The following is an 18,037-nucleotide window of genomic DNA, read 5'->3' as shown; positions in this document are numbered from 1 at the left end:
GTGTTTGCCCTAAAAAAAAAAAAATAATTGTTAAATTTATACGGATTAAATTGTTGTAAAAAAATATGAATTAAGATATTGATTAATAAACTTTTATAAATGGATACTTAAGATAAATGATAATGATAATAATAATGAATAAAGAGTACTAATTTAGGAATCGGGTACGGTGAAGGTTTAGGAGCTGACTGACGCCAGCAAATGTCTTCGATGGTGCTAGTTTTACATATGTCGTTAAACCAGTGGCCTTTTTGCATTTGTCCTGTTTCTAAGTGATAATAAATTCCGTCACCATGTTTTTTTCCCAGCAGAAACTCACCCTCATAGCGGTTTCCATTATCTGGAATAATTTATTTATTTAATCTAAACAATTGTAGATTGTCTTGATTTATTTTTAAAAAATATATGGACCTTTAATTATCATTCCATCACCGTCGTACAAACCATCTCTCCAGTTGCCTTGATAAAAACTACCGTCTTTGTACCAAATTCTTCCGAACCCGTGTCTCTTGTCATTACAAAAGTCTCCTTCGTAATAAAAATGATCAGTCCACAGGCCACCGAATCCTTGTTTCTTGCCCTCAACAAAATTCCCGCTGTAATATTTTTCAATTAATCCGTCGATATAAACTTTTGATAACACTCCAATTCCGTGCGGTTTGTTTGATAAAGATTGGCCTTCATATTGCAAAGAATAAGACTTTGATTTTCTTGATTTTCTAGTTAGGATATGGATAATAAAATAATTGTTATTATTTCTAACGTTGTTTTAAATTTATACGGTTAATTTTTATAATCAAAACAACGGAATTGTCAATTAACTATTGTAAATTAATAGAAGTAAGATAATTAATTTAAATAAAAATAATTTGTTGATTGTATTGAATGATAATTAAATAAAAATGAATTTTAAGTACTTAATTATTTTTATCCATTTATGTAATTTAACAATATTTTTATCAGACTTTAATTTTTTATTGATAAATATTTTATGAGTTCCTCGCAACGCCATTTATGTATTTTTGTAAAATAAAATTTTTTAAATTATAACAAAACTTTTTGTTTAAAAAAGTTATTGATTGAAACAAATGACTCTAAGGCTGCAGCAGCGAAGATATTTCAAGGCTCGCCACCAGATGGCACCCAGCCACTTATAGTGTCCCTGGCAAGATACATATTTCAGAGGTATTATATTCCAAACTCAGAAGCATATTTGGTACTGTTAAAAATAATTAAGTCAGGTTCTTACAAAACTATTTACTACAAAATTAATTCTATCTAATTATAAATAATATTTCACTCTGAAACTAATCAAACATATGATAAAAAAAATGAGTTTAATTTGTCCATGGTAGGAACATAAAATCAGAAACAAAATGTTGTAACACTACAAATGTATGTTGTATAATCATATATTTCCATCGTTTTTTTCTGTGGCTTCTACCACGACGATCCACTCTGTCGTTTTTCCCAAAGCAATTTTCTGATAGGGATGGAGTTTCCTCCATTCTTCTTCTACTATTGGCAACAGAATTGGGGTGTTCAAGTATCCTTTGACGATGCACGTCTTCGTTTTGAGCAATTTGAGACGGCCATCTTCGTCAATTGCTCCCGTGTCTCCTGTTTTTACCCAAGTTTTTTCTTACCATCATCTTGGTTCGATCACGGTGAAATTTTCTTTTTTTATTGAACCATCCTTATTCTACGACTTCAAGTAAAACTTGTGTATTGTTGATTCCTTCGATGATAGACGTCTTATTACTCTTGAAGCTTAAATGGCCATCCTCGCATACGCATCCCTCGTCTCTTCATTTCATCCAACATTTAAAAAAATGAATATTCAGTCGATTTGACTTATAACGTCCACAAGACAAGTTAGATGAAAAAAAAACAGTCTCCTACACTTATTTTCACAAAATTTATTAAAAATAAAATAATTAAAAAAAAAAGAATGAAAATATCAAATTTTTAATTGAATAGAAATTTTCATAACGATTATAAGAAATAAAAATTTACTGATTTTTTCTTTAATTATTGTTTTGGATTATGGGTCCACTATAAATCAGAATAATTTGGGAAAAAAAAAACAACAACACAATAGATATGGAAAATGAAGGTACGGGAGTCGTACCTAAATGAACCGATTACATATTTCTGCAAATTTTTTTATTTTTTTCAATGTAGTATAAAAATTTCAAAATAATTTTATAAACTCTAATAACCAATTCCATAACAAAAAATATTCATACAATCACGCGTATTTTGTGATTTTTCTAAGCATATTTTTAATTTTGATATTAAAAGAACGTATTAGCTAGAATACACCTTTTTGACTGCAGCATTTTTTTTTTTCATTTTTAGACTTCAGCTAAGCTTTTTAATAAATTTTTCAGAAAAAAAATTTATACGCCCTTTTAGCTTTGGGAAAACAATGTTTGATTTTCAAGCGTAGAAAATGTTTACAAAATCAATTGGCGATGAAAAAAAAATGTATGCGCCCTTTTAACAGTGCAAAGGTTTGATTCACAGTAAATTTTACCAGTATTCGACTTGTTCGAAGATACAATGAAGAATAATTCAAATAAATAAATTTAATGTAATTAATTAATAGAGATAACAAGTAAATAAAATAGATAAAAAAAAAACTTAAATGATTAGTAAATGTTTAATTAATTATTTATTGATTAAACACTAATTTTTATTTTATTCTATTCAAAATAAAATTAAATAAATGCTAGGAATTTGAATGAATTTCAAATTAAATGGAGTTTAAAAGTAAAACAAAAAAAATTATCGACGGATCTTTATTATTATTTAATTTTTGTACAATACTGCGATATGCTTACAACAGATGACAATCGACTATATGACTATAATTTAAATTTATAACATCACTATATCAATACTCTCTAAAATATCTACATCTGAGGTTATCAATGGACATCTAACAATTAAATTATTTCAGCTGGAAATATATTTTCACTCCTCAAAATCGAGATCTCTTGAATTCTGGTAACATGCCCGTCATATAAGTTCATCTATAAATTTACAATCATGGTATTCACTTAAAAAAACTACTCGCAGTGTAATTTATAACGATATGTCGTGTGATATGAAAGTGCGAAAGATTTTGAACATCTAAAATATTATTTAAATCTAAATTTAAAAATAATCATCCATTCATAATCAACAGCTTTCAATTTTAATAAATAATTATCAAGACGGACTTATTACAACCACAATCATATCACTAATCGTTTGTCGTTTATATTTTTCTAACCGCTGATTTATTTATTATTTTAATCAATATTTATTTATGAATTTCAGTCACGTAATTATTAGTAATCAATACAATTCAATAAGTATTACAATTTATCGGAAAAATCTATGTTCAACAGTACATTTCATTAAAAATATTTCAGTGTCAATTAACTATAATTAACATCATTAATCGGTCTCACCATTCTCTCAATAAGAAATCTATTAATTTTTATCGATAATTAAACTTTCAATTTATAAATTGTTTTTAATTAGTAATGAAGCAACTTTTTTTTTTCTACAATATTTGATAATAATTCGTGCTGATAATTTTACAATTACATTTTTTATAATTATTATTATTATTAATAATCTAACAATAGCACTGTTTCTATGACAATGAGTTATTAATATAATTTTTTTTTTTCATCGTATATAAAATCTCTAGATTATATACATATGCGTAATTAATAGTAATGCATATGGCGCAATGGATCGGTTTTACCTGCCCGAGCTGCTTCTATTTCATTAACCATTTAGGTTTTGTACATTTAAATTAATACAATAATTAATTTAAAAGAGTGTTAATTTCAGTACATGTGTACTGTCGATGAGCAATGATTAATACAAACGGAAATTAATTATTAAAAAAAAAATGATTGTAAAATAATTAGTGATGTAAATAATAATAATTAGTACAGTAACGAGGGACACAATTAAATTATCTTGTTCAGCTGGCTAATTATTTTTAAAATAATTACTCGCTAATGAAACACCTCACTATTATTTTAGTCTATTTTTTTTTTTTTGACAAGATTTCTTGCCAAACTGCTACTCTGTTCATTATTATTTTTTTTCACAATTAAATTAAAAATACTTTACCATTAAAAATATAAATGCGATTCATATTTCTACGCTATGTAATATTTAACTATACATAATTTATAAATTCTAATTTAAAAATATATATTTATATTTTAATTAACATGTAAATTAATTTTAAAAAATTCCTAGTGTACAATTTTTTTTTTACGTTACTAAAAAATAAATAAATTTTAAGCTGCCGTACTTTCAATAGGTCCCTCACTTTCAATTCTTATTTATTTAAAAATAATTTAAATATTTTTTTAATTCATTACTTAATTAATTTGTTTAATAAAATAATATACGCTGTAATGGAGCGCAGCAGTGGCAGTCAGAGTTTTACGCGAATTGGTCTCCGATTTACGACTTAATTAATTCATTAATTTGTTTTAGTTTTTTTTCTTTTTTTTTTCTTAAATCTCTAGTCGATTTAGCAACAAGATATTGGTCAATAATTAAATGATATCTTGTGATTGTCAACAAAAGAGATAATATGATTGGGAGTAAAAGGAAGCGGGAATAAAAATAAAGGATTTAAAATAAAATTGACCTAGAGGACAACATCGGGCAGGGTACAATGCCACTAGGCGTGTTGGAGGCCAGTTCTCCCGGTACCGTGATGACCAACAATTCCGTGGCCGATCATCGCGTTGTTACCCCCACTTGTCATGTCTTCCCGCACTATTTTCCGTTCTTTATAATATATTTCCTCGCTTTCTTTGTCGAACCACAAAAGTATCACGGCGCCAAAGAGGAAAATCGCCGCACCCCAACCAACTCCATAGGCCCATCCAAACTCCCAGACCGTCCGATTCCCTAGATTTAATTCTCCAGTAAAACAAACTGGATAAATTATCAAGGCGATCAGCAAAGATATTACTAAAAAAAAATAATATAATTATCAGTATCAGTATCATTGATATTTGTTAATTATTATACTTGTACGTACAAGCTAATAACATGCAGAGGACAGCGATCCTGTAGCATCGATGCTTATTCCGATGGTCCTTTGACTTGAGTCCAAGCCAAGTGAGCAGCGTGCCCGCGACATCAGCAACAAGGCAGACTATACATAGTGCAGCTACTGCTTTAATATATCCAACATCTCTCGCAGAATAACATCCAGGTTCTGCGACGACGTTGAAGGGCAGCGGCGTCTCAGCTCCTTCAGCAATACAGTGTGTGAATAATCCTTGTCGCCATCCCACTGCCATCAGCCAGTCTGCTGACGCCAGTCCCATAATCATCAGCAGAATAACAATAGTCCCACATACCAGTGCTATCACCTGCAATTAAATAATTAAAATTTATAAATTTAATTAAGTTATTTTATTTTTTTTCAACGGTTGTCTTGGATACCTGGGCGATTTCATTCTCTCCCATGTGATCGTCCGCTACCGTATACATTATCATTATAAATTTATATTTAATTTAAGATCTCGAGTAAAGATAAACTGATGTATTTATAATTATGTAGATAAAAATTCAAGGTCTAATAAAGTAGAGTGACGTTAAAATTTTAATTATAATTTGAATCTATGGAACGTCGTAGACCAGGGTAAGCCCCGCCATAGATCACTCACGACTCCCAGGGTGAGGCACGCTTCAGAGCTCACACACACAAAACTTATAACTTTCTTTCCGTCATACTTCCATCTCAATAACTTTCTTACAACTTAATTCTTAAAGCTCTGACAACTTTATTTAACATTTACCCAGGTTAATTTACAAATAACTCCACCGCACGAGGGCTATCACATCAATGAGTTCAAAGACCGAATTTGCATGCCCGTTTAATAACTTTTTTTATGTATTACTATTTCCCAATGAAAAATTTACGAATTATTACTATCCGGTAGACTAGGACAGTGGGGTCTCGAGGGTTTTAAAGGCGACTGCGCCCGTCGATTTTTCACCCCGTACCTGTACCCGGTTATCTACGCTTGCGCGTAATTATTCTCCAGGTGTATCAAAAGATTTACAATTAACACATAAAACCATATGATAACTGGAGACGATAAATTTTATTTAAGTGTCTAGTCGCGTTTTCTTCAATCCTACAGCCCAGAGTCCGCAAATTCCAATCTCTCAAATAATTATAGATATCCAGAGCAGGTTTATTTAAATTTAAATGGCCAATAAATGAAATTTATTAACAACAAACACTCACTTTAAATGGCTTTGTGATTGTCACAGTTTCAATGGTTGTGGATTGGGCCATTATTTTAAAAATCTAAAAAAAATAAAATAAAAATAATTATTTATTGTAAATAAAATAAAATATAAATTTACTCACTTGTTAATAAATTATAGCATACGCTCTTATTGAAGACACTCAATAAAATAATGAATTATCAGTTATCATTTAAATAGTTGCAGGTAGATATTGATAATAATATTAAATGGGACATTAGATTGTCGTAATTACGACTCTTGAGGATTAACTAATTACCAAACAGGTAACAAGACACTTAACACTGGATACTGGTACTTTTACTCACTGGTAACTGGTAGCTGGTAGATGGTATCTGGTAGCTGGTACTTGAGCTGGTTTATATATTTTGTAAAAGTGAGTTTAAGACGCCTGAAAAAAAATATAACAATATCACCATCACAATGTCTGGATTCAATTAATGCTGGTAACTCTGGTGGCTTTTAATTTACAGATGATAGGCCAAGATGATTAATACCGATTACTAATCCTAGGTGTGAATGTTTACATCGATATATGTATACATATTTATGTATTTACTTTTTTTTATTTTTTTTTATGTATATTGTATTGTATTGGTTATGGCTACAAGTATACGCTGTAGCTGTAGCTGTAGTTGGTCAAGATTGATGTTGATGTGCCTCTGCCTCTGCCTCATACATCCAGATTCGTAGTTGACGTCATGCTGAAAGAGGACGCTGTGAATCAGACCGTCAATGACAATAAATATTTTTACCTTTTGTCAACACATATAAAAAAGACATATCTATATATATATATATATATATATATATATAGAATTATAATACTGGATTGGAATCTAGCACGCGGACAATTCTTATCACTATTATGATAGTAAAGTTAGCAGACATTTGAAATTAAAAAAAATTTTTTTTGACAGGTAAATAATGAAAAAAAAATATTTCTAAAAAAACAGATGTCGGAAATTTCATAAACTATACATGCAATTTTTCAAAATATTTTTTTTAGTATTTATTTTTTTTGTTAAAAGACATCAAAAAATTTTTAAATGTCTGCTAACTTTATTGTCATTCACTATTTATAAAAAAAATAATTTTTTATTTTTAAAATTATCAGTAATGAGTAATAATGGAGATGCAGATAAATAAAATGATTTTAATAGACGTCAGGAACTATGGAGTAAATGATTTTCGTCGTTTATTTAATTAATTTTAGCAAATCCCAGGAGAGCGTTTGAATATTTTCCCGCGCATGAATGACGTAACAAAAAATATGTCAAGATCCGGTTTGATATGGCGGCGTCGGCGTCGTCGTAGTTATCAAGCTCCTCCTCGACTGCTCAACACTCAACACGATCACAGACAACAGAGTAACAGACAACTACAACAACCAGAAGGAAAAGTGATCGCTCGTTGTTTCCAACCCAACAAATATTTGTGAGTTAGCGTAGTTGTCAAAATGGCGAGTGAAGGTTCAGCAAATGTTAATCCTAATGCTGAAATAGTGAGAGGACAGGTGTTTGAAGTGGGCCCGAGGTATACTAATCTCTCGTACATGGGCGAAGGTGCTTACGGGATGGTCGTGTGAGTATTTTTATTTTCTGATACTATTTATCATGTACATAAATCATCATCATCATCATCATCACCATCACTATCATCAGCATCAACATCACGTATCACCTACATCCCTCCCCTCCCATCTCCATCTCGAGCTCTGTCTGCATGACAAGATAAACAATTAAACTCCTCACGTCAAACAATCCATTACTAATTTAAATTTATTCAGCATTTCATAATTGTCTGTTGTCATTTCTATTTATGGCTGATTGATAAGCGAAAGCTTATCTTGATAGTCAAGATTATAAAATTTATTAAAAATAAAATAGTATGAAATTTAATAACAAGACACTGTAAGGCTTTGAAATGAAACCACATCCTGTAAGGATATCCTTGATAAATATTTATTATTAAAAATGAAAACGGGGCGAAAACTTGTTGATATCATTACAGATCAGCTTATGACAACGTGACGAAAACAAAAGTTGCTATTAAAAAGATATCACCGTTCGAGCATCAGACATACAGCCAAAGGACGTTGCGGGAAATAAAAATCCTCACGAGATTTCGGCATGAAAATATAATAGACATAAGGGATATAATACGTGCGCCAAGTATTGATCTGATGAAAGACGTTTATATTGTTCAATGTCTTATGGAAACAGATTTGTATAAATTGTTAAAGACACAAGCCATAAGCAATGATCATATATGTTATTTTCTATATCAAATACTACGAGGATTAAAGTACATACACTCAGCAAATGTTTTGCACCGTGATTTGAAGCCAAGTAATTTACTTTTGAATACCACGTGTGACCTTAAAATATGTGACTTTGGATTGGCGCGTGTCGCGGATCCAGATCACAATCACGCGGGTTTTCTCACCGAGTACGTTGCCACCAGGTGGTATCGCGCCCCAGAGATAATGCTCAACTCAAAAGGTTACACAAAGTCAATAGACATTTGGTCCGTGGGTTGTATTTTGGCGGAAATGCTGTCACGTCGTGCAATATTTCCCGGCAAACACTATTTGGATCAGTTGAATCACATTCTCGGTGTTCTCGGTTCTCCTTCTTCTGAAGACCTCGAGTGCATCATCAATGAGAAGGTAATTTATTTATACATACATGCATTCATATATATTTATTTCATTACTGATACAATTATTTATTTACAGGCGCGTAATTATTTACAATCGTTACCGTACAAACCCAAAGTACCGTGGACTAGTTTATTTCCAAATGCGGATCCACGTGCGCTTGATTTGCTTGACAAAATGCTGACATTCAATCCAAATAAAAGGATCGTCGTTGAAGATGCACTTGCGCATCCCTACCTCGAGCAGTATTATGACCCCGCTGACGAGGTATTTTAAATAAAAATAATTAATTGATGAGGGTAATTTGATAAATATTTAAATGTTTGTTTAAATTTAGCCCGTCGCGGAAGAGCCATTTAGATTTGATATGGAGCTGGATGATCTTCCGAAAGAAGTTCTCAAGCAGTACATATTCGATGAGACCGCACAGTTTTCGGAAAATCACCAGGATAATACAATGTAGTTAATTAATAGGGGAAAATAAACGGGACAGCCTTGATCATCGGCGTTAACTTTTATTATTTATCAAGTAATGTGTTAGATTGAATTTAATTAATAGTTAATAATAATAATAACAACAACAACAACAACTTAAGTCAGATGGAGTTTTAATGCCAGTTGTAAAGTTTTAGTTAAGTTTTAGCCAAGTGAAACGGGGGCTGATAAAGGTCAGAGACCAGGTTGATGTGACTAATTAATAATATTTGATATTATTGTCTCTCATCAGTTGCCGATCTCGTCCCACGTTGTTGTAACTTGTACATTCGCGATTTAAAAACCGCGATCACGATAGTGTCCATATGCATAATATTATTATTATTATTAATTTGTATAAAATTAGTTTTAACATCACCAATTTTATTTTATCCAGTCATAGGTATAGATTACAACTCCGTATCATAATAAAATACATCAACTACCGATTAATTGTTATTCCAAACATCTGTCTGTGATTATAATGTCAAGCAATTATACGTGATCGGTACGTAGATGTGAGAATATAATAGTAATTATTAAAAAAATGAAAAAACAAAAAAAAATGAGAGAAAGTCTTGAGAGAATGATTATTTAAAAAAAAAAAAAATTATGAATTTAATTAAAGTGTTGGCATTTATCAACAATTTACTCTTGTCGCTGGGACATTTATTTGCATTTTCGATGATCCAAGGACTATTTTATTTATTTTATTGATTAAATAATAAATAAATAAATATATATATAGATATATGTATATTTTAAAAATTTTAAATGTAACTGCTGACTCAAGCGTCAAGTTTTATCCAAAGAGATGCCTCGATATCATCGGATGTGTGAATGCGTGTGTAACAAGAGATTTATTATTAATAATAATAATCGTTTGAGATAAATAATTGTGTGAGAGAAAACGATATAGAGCAGTTTTTAGCTATTTCCATTATTCAATTCCATATTTACAAATAATCGCGCAAGCTATTGTAAATTTATCTTGTTAATGTAAATTATAAATATTATATTATTATTATTATCATTATTATTATTATTATATATATATAAACGAAGAAAAATGAAATTTTGCGTCGGCTATCAAGAGATTTATTATTTTGCAGTTTGTTTATTTAAATTATTCGTGTTCTTCCAGTAAAACTTGAGAGTTTCCGTATATTTTAAAAAAAAATTTTTTTAAATTAATAATCGCTCGCAAGGTTATTTATTAAATATATATATGTATATATATATATATATTTATAAATACTAAAGATGACGGTGATTATTCTCGCGTTTATCGAGTTACTCGTGCGATAATTATTCGCTCAAAGCGAACCGTTAATAAAATAATAATAATTTTATTATTTAAGAGCGATAATTATTAAATTGTATCGATATATCTGGCCTAATATACTTAAAAAAAAAACACAATGTTGTGTATTTGTTGTTGCAAAATCATATCGAGATTTTTCTCTTACGGATTTAAAATTTAAAATAAAAAGTAATGTTTTATCGTAAACGGATAATACTCCGAATAATCTTCCATTGAATAAATAAAATAATTGTTAATAATTATTTTATTAATCCAGCTGCATTCATAGAATTTTAAAAGGTTTTTATTGATAAATAAAATTATAAAAGTTATTTAAAAACAATAATTATAACATCTCGTTAAGACTAAACCAACGTGCTGCCTTCGTAATCTTTTATTACTCGGAACTTTTCTTTTTAAAATAAATAAATAAATGGATAGTATTGATTATTGATAAATAAAAATAAATTTAAAAAAAAAACCACTAAAGTTCAGATATTTAAAAATTGTTGTCAGTAAAATAAAAAAAAAACGAACATGTGAGTAAAATAGTTTTAAAATGTGAGAGTTAATAAAAATAAAAATAATAATAACGCTTATTGTAAGCTTTATTAGTGTAAAAAAGAAACGAAAGTAGCAAGTCAATGATCAAATTTAACTTGAGTACCTTTAATTAATTGTAATAACAAATGTTTATAATTATTATTTAATATCCCATGTCAATATTCAATCATATAAATATATATTTAATAAAAATTTAAATCTCCATTTTTGATCAAGACTAAGTAGATTTTTGTAGCGAAGCTTGTGTGCGTGAGAGAGAGATCATTAAAATTTTATTTAATTACTACAGCAGACAGAATATCAAAATCAGTTGATTGTTTAGCACAATTTTAATACACGGAAAGAAAAGCAGTGGAAAAATTACAGTTTTTAGTGCGAAAACAGGGCCCTCGTATAAAAAAAGTATTATAGTTACCACTGCCCGTGTAAAAAAAATTCGTTCCAAAAAGATTCCAAAAAAGTTCTGCATGTGGAACTTCTAAACATGAGACAGATTAGAACTTCGAATAGATTTTTTTTGGAACGTTAGTAATTTTGATGGTAAAAAAAAAAGTTTTTATGAGCAAATTTATAGTCAAAAAAGGACGTTCTTGGAAATTTTTTGAAATTTTATATGGACATTTCAAAAAAGTTCCATAATCACCACTTTTGACTTTTTTATGGACTAAATAAAGGCATCCCAAAACATTTCAAAATCACTTCTTTTTCATCTTTGGTAGACTAAAGACTTTCTAGAAACGTGCTAAAATTGTTCAAAAATCACTACTTTTGAATTTTTTATAGAACTAAAAAAATGTCGATAAAAAATTCAAAAAAAGTTCCAAGAACGTCTTTTTTTACTCTAAATTTGCTCATAAAAACTTTTCTTTTACCATCAAAATTACTAACGTTCCAAAAAAGTTCCATTTGAAGTTCTAATCTGTCTCATGTTTAGAAGTTCCACATGCAGAACTTTTTTGGAATCTTTTTGGAACTAATTTTTTTTACACGGGTGTAATAATCGAGGCCATTTAGAAATTTAAATAAAACAATTTTTAAAATACGCAATGACATTAATTTTTTTAATTCGTTCAAAGACATTTTTTTTACTGTATTAGAATGGAATTTTTCTTTTATATTTTTTCATGAATTAAAATTAAGTATTAAATGGCCACAAATACTTCTACCCTATATATACTAAATCTTACAGTTTCTAATATATTTTTAGTTGAATGAAACTTTATTGAGGACTGGAAAAGTCTCATATGAAACTGTAATAATTACTGTGTCTCAGGAATAATGTAATTTTTATAGTTTCGAAGTAGAGGGATTTTTCTGATAATTGAAACTGTAATTTTTCCGTGTAATTATAATGATTATCATGTTTTTACTAGGATTTCGTTTAGTACTAATTATCAAATTTATATGCTACGTTTGAATTAAAATATTTGTAACAATCTATGAATGTAGCTAAAAATATAAAATTAAATTTAAAAAATCGTACACGTTAAAAGGCACAAATTTCAGATGCCCAAGTTTTAAAAAACAAATTACTAATAAATATAAATATAAATAAATAAATTATCTTTTTTGTCAAGTGTTCGTTAATAAATGTAAATGTGTATGTATTTAAAAAAAAAAAATAATTATTAATGTATTGAAGATAAAAAGATAATGACTTAAAAGTATTATTGTCCTAATAAAAAAAGGCTTTATTGGCCGGTAATTAAAGTTTCATTGTTTCCCAACCTCCTCAATATCAATTTATTGCTATTTTATTATTAGTATTATTACTATTATTATTATAATTATAATTTAAAATAAATCGAATCAAAAAAGAATTAGGCAACTTTATTGTAGAAAAATTATTTGCCTGGTCATTTAACTTAAAACTATTAATTAAAGTTATCTATATATATGTCAGTGATATCGTTGTCATCATTCAGAGTCGCTGTCTTGCCCGTACTTGTCGTTCTTAACTTCTATTCTCAGTGGAGATCGGCCTCTGTTGTGATAACCGAGTCTAGATCTCAAGTCGCCTTTGACATTTTTCACTTCCGTCCTGTAATGAAAGTAAACATATAATTATTGATTAATTTAATTATTTTAATTAAGTAAATAAATACCTCTCGGTACGTTTTTCATTTTGATTTAGTCTCGCCCAAACAGTAGAAGCAACAGTAGGCTTCGGACGTGTGATAACTTTTATAACACTTCCTTTGGGACCTTGAACTTCTTTTTCCGAAAGATCGGAGCTGCTATCACTGTCAGATTCTTCAGGTTCTTGTGCCGTTTCTTCATCTTCCCACTCTCCTTCCTCTTTATCTTCAACTTGACTAACTTCAGCCTCATCTTCATCAACCTCTTCGACTTCTTCTACCTCCTCCTCGACTTCCTCAACTTCCTCCTCTTCTGATTCCTCTAAATGTAAATTTTTACTGTACTCAGGATTAGTGACTGTAACTCGAATGGGTTCGTGATAAACTGTAGGTTTACTGCGTCCTAACCGCGATCTCAAGTCAGTCCCAGATATTTTCTCTTGCATTTTCTGAGCCATCTGCTTCAACCTTTTTTTCTGGACCTTTTCCTCCTCATCATCAGCATGCATCCTCATTCTCATAACTTTATTTCTTTTATTCCAGCCATCGTCACTGTCACTCTCGCTCCCACTCGTCGATTTTTCCTCAACCTTCGTTTTTACCACTTCCTTGGGTTTGAATCCCAGGCGCTCTTTTATTCCTGTGCGTTCTGGAGCAACACCAACTGGACGAATCTGATAAACTTCCACAGGATCCTGGACCCCCCATTCTTCAGACAAAGTACCCCAGGGATTTTTAAATCCCTCTTTGCTCCCCAATTCATCATCCTGCCACTTGCTGGTCTTATCATCTTTGTACTTCCGCTTACGCGACTGCGTCAAAATTCCCTTTATGCCTCCATAATTTGGATTTCCGTGTTTCTTATAATACTCACTGAGTTTTTCAGCATTGGCTTGCTTTTTATCCGAAGAAGTAGCGAATCTCAACAAAATAGTCTTGGACTTTGGACACTCGACACCTTTGCGCCAGACTCCGGGTGGCAGAGGAAAATCAATGGCTTTGACATCAATCGAGTTTGTAGTTTTATCAGCCAGTCCTTCCATCGCGTCATCTTGCTCATCCTTGAGCTGCGTTTCTTTAGATCCAACAATTTTCTTAGACAAACCTATCAGAGCTCTGGCAGCGGATACTTTATCCAACCAGACGACATTGCAAGACACGTCATTAATCCACTCAATTGAAGCCGGCGCGTAGTCTTTAAAATAATCAAATACATCTTGCGTGCTCATTTCATCAGTTCCTCTCATATGCAAAGCATTAAATCTCGTGTACTTGGCACTTTCACTCTCACCGACTCCCATACTCTCGTACAATTCTCCCTCATCCTCAACATCTATTTGTTTAGGATTTTCTTTTATACCAAAACGTTTAGCACGTTCTCCAAGCTTCTGTTGCTCCTCTTTACTAAATATATCAATTCCTGTCATAAATGTACCCGCCGCTTTATTTTCATATCTAGGTTGCTGTCAAAAATTAATTAAATTATTAATTAAACCGAACGTAAAATTAATTTAAAAAAAAAAAATAATAAACTTACCAAATTTGAATTTCCTAATAAATTACGTTTTTCTATCAAAGTATCCAAGTCTGTATTTACGTCATCTGGTTCATTATAGGAATCAGTATCCATGGGTCCAAAAACTTGTGCCATTTTTAAATTATTATTATAATAAAATTTTTTTTAACGTTTATTTATAATTCATTAATTAAAAAGAGCGTTTATAATTATTTTAGGTTAATAAACTTGTGATGTATATTTTTTTTGTAATTGATCAGCGAATTCAAAAATTTACCGGCAGATGGCGCGCGGCGACCTTGAGCGCGGAAATTTAAATCTAATAACGCGTCAGTTTTGAGTTCTTTACACGCGCGTGCATACTTTAAACTAGAGGCCTTAATTACTTATTGTGTTTACCAATTGGATTAGAGTTTAAATTTCGTAATAATTTGATAAATTCCATAGACAAGATAAATAAAAAAATTTTATTTATAGACTGTCTAAATATTGAGCGCTAAAGGATATAATTTTTAAGGTAAATTTTTTATTTTTAGTCTAGTAATTTATTCAAATCATTGAATAAAAATATATAATTTAGATATATATATATATATATGTACATTATTTTGTAATATAATAAGACCATTTTTCTTCAGTGGATTTTCAGAGTTGATATGAAAGAGAAATTTAATACGAGCTGACGCATTTATATTTAAATTATATATCTAGCGTTGATATTTATTCTGATCAGACGAGAGCTGAGACGATTTTCATACAGATCAAATCAATTGACTCAGATCTATTATTTCTGATTAGTTAATTAAAAATTTTAATATGGAATTATCTGAACTGGTAAGTGTTTTTTTTTTGTTTTAATTAATTATAATTACCATCAATTATTGATTTCACAAACAAAGAAATAAATTCAAGATCAAGTTCAATTAAATATTCAAGGTTTTCTTTAATTAATGCGAGCAATCTGGAGTGTGATTAATTTTTAATTTTTGTTTCAATTATATAATATGATATTAGTATAAATTTATTCAATGCTCGGTAAAATTATTGAGAATTTGAAATAAAAAAAACATAATAATTAGTATTGTTGTTTATTTTTATCAAAAGAATTCAAGGTTGAGTAATTGTCGATAACAATAAATTATTTTAGCCGTTAGATAACGCCGACAATCCTGAGGCGAAGCCCGAAAAAAGTGTGAACCCAACGGGACTGACTTATGGGATTGATGATGTGCCTCCTTGGTACCTGTGTCTTTTTATGGCGCTCCAGGTACTTGATTAAGTATAAAAATATATATATTTATTTTCATTTTATTTATTTGATTTAAAATTTTTTTGCAGCATTATTTGACGATGATTGGAGCCATTGTATCAATTCCTTTTATTCTGACACCCGCGCTCTGTATGGCAGAAGATGACCCTTCAAGAAGTTACATAATATCGACGATGATTTTTGTTACTGGGCTGGTGACGTTCATCCAAAGTACCATTGGCTGCAGGTAATTTATTTAAAATGACTTTTAATTAATTAGCAAGTATAATTATTAATTTATCGCAGATTACCTCTGGTTCAAGGCGGTACCATATCGTTTTTAGTTCCCACCTTGGCGATCTTAAGTCTTCCACAATGGAAGTGTCCCCCGGAGGAAGTTTTAAGTGAAATGAGCCCAGAAAATCGTACGGAACTTTGGCAAATTCGTATGAGAGAATTATCGGGGGCCATCGCAGTCTCGGCTTTATTTCAAGTAATAATTGGATTCGGAGGAATCGTTGGATATTTATTGAAATTTATCACGCCTTTGACCATCGTGCCGACAGTTTCGTTGGTCGGTTTATCGTTATTTGAAAATGCAGCTGCTGCGGCTTCGCAACATTGGGGTATTGCTGCCGGGTAATTAGCAAACCGATAATTTAAATATAAATCGGTCATTGATAACAATCAATTTTTTTTTTAGAACTATTATCATGCTGACAGTCTACTCGCAATTACTAGTCAACGTTTCAGTGCCGATGATAGTTTATCGTAAGAATGAAGGATTGAAAGTTATTTGGTTCGGTCTGTTTAAATTATTCCCGGTGCTATTGACTATTGTGGTGATGTGGGCGATCTGTGGGATATTGACGATCACGAATAACCTTCCGTTGGGTCATCCGGGACGGACTGATAGCAAACTCAAGATCATTGAAGACTCGCCGTGGTTCAGAGTTCCTTATCCAGGTCAATGGGGAACTCCGACGGTGAGTTTGTCGGGAGTCTTGGGAATGTTGGCGGGTGTGCTGGCTTGCACTGTAGAGTCGATAAGCTACTATCCAACAACTTCGAGGATGTGTGGAGCTCCGCCACCGCCGGTACACGCCATAAACCGTGGGATTGGGATCGAAGGCTTGGGAACTGTCTTAGCGGGTCTCTGGGGCAGTGGCAATGGGACCAATACCTTTGGAGAGAATGTCGGTACTATTGGAGTAACTAAAGTGGGAAGCAGACGTGTGATACAGTGGGCCTGTGGGCTAATGATTCTTCAAGGACTGATAAGTAAATTTGGAGCGGTTTTTATTATCATACCGGAACCGATTGTCGGAGGAATTTTTTGTGTCATGTTTGGGATGATTGCCGCCTTCGGGCTGTCAGCTCTTCAGTACATAAATCTCAACTCGGCTAGAAATTTATACATTCTAGGTTTTTCAATATTTTTTCCGCTGGTTTTGTCAAAGTGGATGATCCAGCACTCGGATGTGATAAAAACCGGTAATGATATTGCCGATGGAGTCATCACTGTGCTTCTAAGTACGACTATTCTCGTAGGCGGATTTATTGGCTGCTTCCTTGATAATATTATTCCAGGAACTGATGAAGAGCGAGGATTAGACGCGTGGGCCAATGAAATGGCTCTTAATTTTGATGCGGATGAAAATACTGACGGTGAATATATTCCAAATACTTTTGATTTTCCTGTGGGTATGACGGTACTAAGACGTTGGAAGTGGACTTCTTACCTGCCTTTTATGCCGACTTATCGACCAAGAGAGCGATCTTGTAAGAAAAAGAACAAATACGATATAGAAAATTGATTTTTATAAAATCTTATAATTAAGGAATTTATATTTAATATTTAACATTTAAATAAATT

General features: G+C 31.1%; 5 protein-coding genes across 11 annotated transcripts; 2 read left to right on the top strand and 3 right to left on the bottom strand.

The window, feature by feature from the left end:
• Positions 1–107: 107 nt before the first annotated feature.
• LOC130665712 (MORN repeat-containing protein 3-like) lies at positions 108–1,040 on the bottom strand. Its single transcript, XM_057466244.1, has 3 exons — positions 918–1,040; positions 412–719; positions 108–340 (listed from the first exon to the last, which is right to left on the bottom strand). The coding sequence occupies exons 1-3, from the start codon at positions 1,010–1,012 to the stop codon at positions 108–110; spliced, it is 636 nt and encodes a 211-aa protein (XP_057322227.1). The 5' UTR covers positions 1,013–1,040.
• A 3,340-nt stretch (positions 1,041–4,380) lies between these two features.
• LOC130666122 (transmembrane protein 47) lies at positions 4,381–7,027 on the bottom strand. Of its 7 annotated transcripts, none has more exons than XM_057466840.1 (5): positions 6,875–7,027; positions 6,624–6,706; positions 6,293–6,355; positions 5,072–5,408; positions 4,381–5,001 (listed from the first exon to the last, which is right to left on the bottom strand). In XM_057466840.1, exons 3-5 carry the CDS (start codon positions 6,341–6,343, stop codon positions 4,706–4,708), a joined length of 684 nt encoding a protein of 227 aa, XP_057322823.1. In that variant the 5' UTR covers positions 6,344–6,355; positions 6,624–6,706; positions 6,875–7,027; the 3' UTR covers positions 4,381–4,705. The 7 variants fall into 7 exon arrangements, with proteins under 7 accessions (XP_057322823.1, XP_057322819.1, XP_057322822.1 ...); XM_057466836.1 differs by having other exon boundaries at positions 6,419–6,706; positions 6,875–7,026; XM_057466839.1 differs by having other exon boundaries at positions 6,787–7,023.
• A 546-nt stretch (positions 7,028–7,573) lies between these two features.
• Positions 7,574–10,873, top strand: LOC130666120 (mitogen-activated protein kinase 1). Its single transcript, XM_057466832.1, has 4 exons — positions 7,574–7,899; positions 8,329–8,986; positions 9,056–9,244; positions 9,315–10,873. The coding sequence occupies exons 1-4, from the start codon at positions 7,775–7,777 to the stop codon at positions 9,438–9,440; spliced, it is 1,098 nt and encodes a 365-aa protein (XP_057322815.1). The 5' UTR covers positions 7,574–7,774; the 3' UTR covers positions 9,441–10,873.
• Positions 10,050–15,141, bottom strand: LOC130666119 (nuclear cap-binding protein subunit 3-like). Its single transcript, XM_057466831.1, has 3 exons — positions 14,934–15,141; positions 13,424–14,859; positions 10,050–13,359 (listed from the first exon to the last, which is right to left on the bottom strand). The coding sequence occupies exons 1-3, from the start codon at positions 15,045–15,047 to the stop codon at positions 13,236–13,238; spliced, it is 1,674 nt and encodes a 557-aa protein (XP_057322814.1). The 5' UTR covers positions 15,048–15,141; the 3' UTR covers positions 10,050–13,235.
• Positions 15,142–15,262: 121 nt separating this feature from the next.
• On the top strand, positions 15,263–18,010 carry LOC130665688 (solute carrier family 23 member 1). The gene is made up of 6 exons (XM_057466182.1): positions 15,263–15,429; positions 15,551–15,746; positions 16,060–16,179; positions 16,251–16,408; positions 16,468–16,800; positions 16,865–18,010. The coding sequence occupies exons 2-6, from the start codon at positions 15,729–15,731 to the stop codon at positions 17,976–17,978; spliced, it is 1,743 nt and encodes a 580-aa protein (XP_057322165.1). The 5' UTR covers positions 15,263–15,429; positions 15,551–15,728; the 3' UTR covers positions 17,979–18,010.
• Positions 18,011–18,037: the final 27 nt, after the last annotated feature.

This window comes from Microplitis mediator, chromosome 3, assembly GCF_029852145.1.
Source record: "Microplitis mediator isolate UGA2020A chromosome 3, iyMicMedi2.1, whole genome shotgun sequence".
Taxonomy (NCBI): domain Eukaryota; kingdom Metazoa; phylum Arthropoda; class Insecta; order Hymenoptera; family Braconidae; genus Microplitis; species Microplitis mediator.
The sequence above is the reverse complement of the archived record's forward strand: the minus strand, read 5'-3'. Positions and strand labels throughout refer to the sequence as shown.